At 44.1% G+C, this 5,351-nt stretch overlaps 1 protein-coding gene across 1 annotated transcript; it reads right to left on the bottom strand.

The window, feature by feature from the left end:
- Positions 1 to 337: 337 nt before the first annotated feature.
- LOC123428053 (probable serine/threonine-protein kinase abkC) lies at positions 338 to 5,121 on the bottom strand. The gene is made up of 6 exons (XM_045112218.1): positions 4,817 to 5,121; positions 4,628 to 4,703; positions 3,110 to 4,505; positions 2,006 to 2,275; positions 1,600 to 1,755; positions 338 to 846 (listed from the first exon to the last, which is right to left on the bottom strand). Exons 2-6 carry the CDS (start codon positions 4,633 to 4,635, stop codon positions 727 to 729), a joined length of 1,950 nt encoding a protein of 649 aa, XP_044968153.1. The 5' UTR covers positions 4,636 to 4,703; positions 4,817 to 5,121; the 3' UTR covers positions 338 to 726.
- Between the last annotated feature and the right edge of the window lie 230 nt (positions 5,122 to 5,351).

Here is a 5,351-nt window from a genome sequence, read left to right as displayed (position 1 = left end):
GATCTTACCTGAATGTTTAGTGCTATCCGGCTTGGAGCAGGCTGCAAGGGCCCAAGGTCAAGCTTCTGAATTTAAATAGAGTCCCTTGTCACCTGGACCATTGGGATTGTATGTAACAGTAGGGATCTTGGGAATAACTATCCTCCAGTCCAGTGAAACTTCCCTCAAATTATGGCATATGCAAGGAATTGATTCAAGATACTGCTGGGCGTCCTCTGTAACCTGTTTGTTCCTTCCTGCCATTGGTGCCTGCTGGATGTTTGTTCAGAAAGATAAATGAGAGGATGCTTATCAGCAAAAATTCTACGTACATCCCAAACATATCCAGAAAACAATGTCAGACAAGAAAGGTTTGTTTGAAACAATTAACCGTATCTCCGCGTATACAAAGAAAGAATTCTCATTCACTGATACAATTCTCTCCGCTTACAAAAAAAAGGCGCATCAGGATAAGGGCCTTTCACTACATCTTCTAGTGATATCTATTAACAAAAAATTTGGGAGGCGCTCAAAAGGACCCGTCCTTTGGCCTGATGACAAGCATATGATTTCAGGGGTTGTGTACCTGAATCGAGTCGCTCGAAAGAATGCTGCAATTATTACTTCCGCATGGCCGTTTTTGCAGCACAGAGCAGGCCAACATGAGTACAAAAACTGTAACTCTAAATCTAAGTGAACACGAACGTAAACCAGATCAGCAAAATTGAGAAGATTCCAGTGCTCCTCCTAAGGTGCCATAAGCCCTTCGATTGTGTACTGAAGAGACTTGGCCCAGTCTTCCTTGAAAAGTAATGTTTGTAGTGTTTTCATCACATTGTAGTCTGGATCCAACTTGCGCTGCCAGCCCTGTAAAGGAAATAACAAATTACGGGGAATCACTAATTTTGTTACACATCGATTTTATAAATAAAAGGAACTTAGTGCAGAAGCAGAAAATATAGGAGAGCAGCACAGATAAGTAGCATGGGGCTCTATTTGCTATTCTGGTTCAGTACAGCATAAACACAAGAGCTTCAGAAGGAGCTACAACTTTCCAGCATAACAAGGTAGGGCACAATCTGTACATTTTTTCTAATAAAATGTTATTTCGTCACTTCTGCGACCATCCAGACTAGCAGACATGGGGTCTAAAATCCACAGGTCCAAAGCCTTTTTTCTTTAAACAGAAAAGAAAATGAAATACAGAATTTTTACAACTAAGGTTCTTTCTTTACAGAAAAAATAGGACATGGCTGCAATGACAGTTACTACTTTATTTTCTCTATGAAAACTTCTACAACCAAGGTTGGAAAGCTAACACAACTAAGAACCCCTTTATTGCCTGATATCAAATTCAAAGTGAGCACTACACAAGATCAATAGTAGCGGAGAACTTCACAACCAAATGCTATATATTAAAGCTCACTGCATACTTTTCTCATGAGTGATACACTTTCTACAGGCACTATTAATCATGAGCAATTCCTAAGTAGTCTTGAAATTTGGGTCATGGTGCTCTACTCTGAACATCTAGGACATCAATGAATTTCTAGAAAATGAGTAGCATTTACAAAGATTTAAGATTAAAATTCTGTAAAGCACACAGGTCATAAAGTTTACCTCAAGAACTAATGTAGTCACCATAACAGTGCAAACATTCCCATCAATGTTTACTTTATGACGTCGGACTTGCTCAAGCAACTGGTGCATACAATCGGCAGGGTGTATAACATCACCTTCAGGGGTACCCCAGAAGGAAAATGATCGTTCAACTTCCTGTTAGCAAAAAACAGGATATCTCAATAACTGAAACCATGAATTGTTCATTTCACAGTTTGGACAATCCAAGCATGCATGCATCTAAATACAATATTTACTGAGACAATGCCATCCATTTAGTAAGCAGGAGCCGTTCAGTATAGTAGCCCAATTTTCATACCAAAATGCCAATAAAATCATCTAGTAATTTGTGGAAGAAAAAAGCATCTCCAGTGTCCACTAACAAAAGAAAAAAGAAACTAATTACCTCGATAAAAACTTTTGGATTTGGGCAGTTCTGCTGTTTTGACAACTTTAGCGTACTCTCTGCTGCTGTACGACCATCTCGACGTGCAACAGCCTTGAAAAACTCCAGCAAATTCACACGGTCATTACTTGAAAGTTCAGCAGTCATTCCTACATCGAGGAATACCACATGTGGCCTTGACTTCAAAAGGGTGTTATTCGGATTTCTTGGTTGTGCAATACGGACCAGGATATTTCCAGGGTGCATGTCTGCATGGACAAAATTATCAACCTGGAAAAGGAGGATGCCAATGAGTATATACACAACAGTATAACAATCTGCTAAATAGACAGACATACTGAGGCTTATCAAATTGATAAGAATACTAGTGATGTATTAATACTGTGCGCTTGCATATGCAGTACTTTTTGAAGAACAAAGTAGCTTAAAGTGCCAGTCTGATCCATAAAGTAATATACTGAAGCCCCTTTGTTGTTCTAAAAGTACTGGTTCCGTGTTACATCAACTAATTCAGTTGTTCAGTTTTAGTAAAGCATATATTCTCAAATAATTCTCTGCCGCAGAGACGATTCTGCTAACTGATAGTGCTATTTTCATTTAGTAATTATAGAGTCCATATCAATCTGTATAGGATTTAATTGTAAATAACTTTAGAAATTGATGTTCCAACTAAAATAAGATGCAATCATGCTCAAATGAACTTACAACCTAAACAATACTCCCTCTGCAGCAAGACACATGTCATGCTAGCTTTCAAATTTATTCGAAAGTACATGTCATTCTACCATTTCAAGATAACGTTACACTGCTTATTCCTTTACATATCCCTCTCTCTGGATAATTAAAATGTCATCTGTTCCACGCTGTTCAAGAGTTGAGTTACCTAATAAGAGGGGCAATGCGGTCTCTGTATCTTGGTTGGCACGCAAATTTCTACAGCATTCAGGATCAAATATACTTCTTGCATAGATTATTATAAATATGAGTGTATAAAAGAGAAATCTCTATCATTCTGCTGTTTTCATACAGAAAGCATGTACTCCCGTCTTCAAAGGCAAAACATAAATAAGAATGAGAAGACAAAGAGATGGTTGAATGTATTACCAGTAGCATTTTCAAGAGTGCATGAGTGCCAATATGTGCAAGAGCACTTTTAACTCGTTCCTCTCCATCATGGTCATCCACATAGTGTGAGACACTCTCCCCAAGCTCGTAAGTCTCGACCAAGACAGCAGGATGAACTAATGGATAAAGAGGTTTCGGAAATGACACATCTTTCCACCTGCGGAAGTTGTAGATAAACCGGCTCAAATGAGCAGCTTCCCTTGCAAGGTCAACTTGAGACATCATGAAGACAGCAAATTGTTGCACACTCTCATCTAGCCGTAGCCAATTTAACGCTGGAATATATCTTGAAGCTTTAGCTGCTGCATTAATTATACTGAAATCTCTCCGTATTGAGTCTCCTACACCAGGATGTCTTACTTTAACTGCGACTGTTATAATCTTTGACGTCTTTTGGCCAGGATGTCGGAATTTCAAAGCAGCCCGGTGCACTTGAGCAACACTTCCAGACGCTACAGGCTCTTCTTCAAAATTCTCAAAAATTTCAGATATCTTTCGACCAAAAGCCTTCTCGACGGTTTTCTTTGTATATGCATAGCTGTGAGCCGGTGCTTTTGTATGTAGCTTTGACAACTCGGTACACAGGTCGTTTGCAAATAGATCAGGGCGTGTCGCCGCCCACTGGCCCCATTTAATAAATGCAGGACCTGCCTTCTCTAAAGTACGATGCACAAGACGGAGCCATGTTTTCCTATACTCACTGCCAAGAGTATCAGCAAATGGTGCCATCAGTATACTGGGAGTAAACAAGAAAGCCAGATATATTGATCTGAGGATTATGATAACCATCTCTACTGCTGAGAATATCAATGTGGTGACATATATACGGCTGTCTTGAGCTCGCGAGTAAATATTCTCTCGTATTGGGAGGTACTCGCCATCTGCAAAGCTCTTCTCACCTAGCATCAACTCTCCAGCTACAAAAGCGAGGAGGTAAGGAACTAACTTATATCGAGTGGCAGTCAGGGTAACAGCACAAGCAGCTCTGCTTAAAAGCGGAGATGCTTTTGGTACAGCAGAACCCGTTGACATGAGTTGCTTCCAAGCAAATTGTGGAGATGCTTTTGGTACACGAGAGCCCATTGCCATGAGTTGCTTCCAAGCAAGCTGGCTGCGAAATGCATTCCGGCTACAGGTCGAAAGAACAGAAAAGTTTCTGGCACCAGGGCTCCAGAGTAAGCTCTCCTTTGCTCGTCCGAGCATGTGCGAGGTGCCCGGTCCATTGTGGACTCCCTGGTGCAAGAGTGCCCTGCTCTTACAGGCCAAACCGGCCGCAAAGCTCGACCCAATGCTCTGCGCGCCTGAACCGCCGGGCTTCGAGTTGGCCAATACAGCCTGAGCGATTTCTCTGCCGCTCTTCCCTAATTGCATAAACCTGGGGAGCAACAGGAAAGCCATGTCCACCACTTCAGCATTTGGGCGAATCGAACCGGAATCCTAGATTACACAGCGATAAGCATCGGCTCAATAAGAGGCTGGCAGGCGGCGGTGGCTGACCTCGACATCACGACGATCTCCTCCGGAGGGCGCCTCGACGGCGTTGTGGCTCCCTGCTCCGGCGAATCAAGCGGACCTGGCGGCAAGACACGCACACATTGAGAAATTGGATTCGGCGCGGGCGAATGGAGTCGCGGGGGAGCGTGGAGATCAAATCGAAGGCACGGATGCGGAGGCGGGGGCGCTTACCGACGCGGTGGAATCGTGGGACGGCGCGGGGAGCATCACCATGGCGAGGGCCGGGGAACCCTAGGGGCGGCCATGATCGGCGGCGAGGCGGCGGCGCATGGGGGAGGCGACCGGGCGGGCGGAGGAGGGTTAGGGTTTGGCGCGGGGGAGGGGGGGAGGGGGGAGCGAGCTTCGCTTTTTTTCTGGTGGCGCGTGTGGTGCCGACGAGAGGAGGGGGGGAGGCCGCGTGGGGAGCTGCACGGACGGCAGCGAGGCAAGGAGGAGGAGGAGGAGGAAGAAGGGAGGGGCGGAGGAGAGGAGAGGAGAGGCGCAGCGTGTGCAGGCGTGGGTCGGGCCTAAACAATAGGGTGGCCGTCGGCCCGACGATCTGGGAGCTTTCTTTTCTTTCCTTCCTTTCCAAAAGGGATAAATACACTCAGAGTCATTCAATTTAAGGTCAAAGCACAATACGATTATTGAACTTTGGAATACATCGTTACTGTCACTGAATACGCAAAGAGGTGATTATATGGTCACTAACTCACCATAGAGCTAT

This window comes from Hordeum vulgare, chromosome 2H, assembly GCF_904849725.1.
Source record: "Hordeum vulgare subsp. vulgare chromosome 2H, MorexV3_pseudomolecules_assembly, whole genome shotgun sequence".
Lineage (NCBI taxonomy): Eukaryota > Viridiplantae > Streptophyta > Magnoliopsida > Poales > Poaceae > Hordeum > Hordeum vulgare.
Note: the sequence above shows the minus strand (reverse complement) of the source record. Positions and strands in the feature narration are given on the sequence as shown.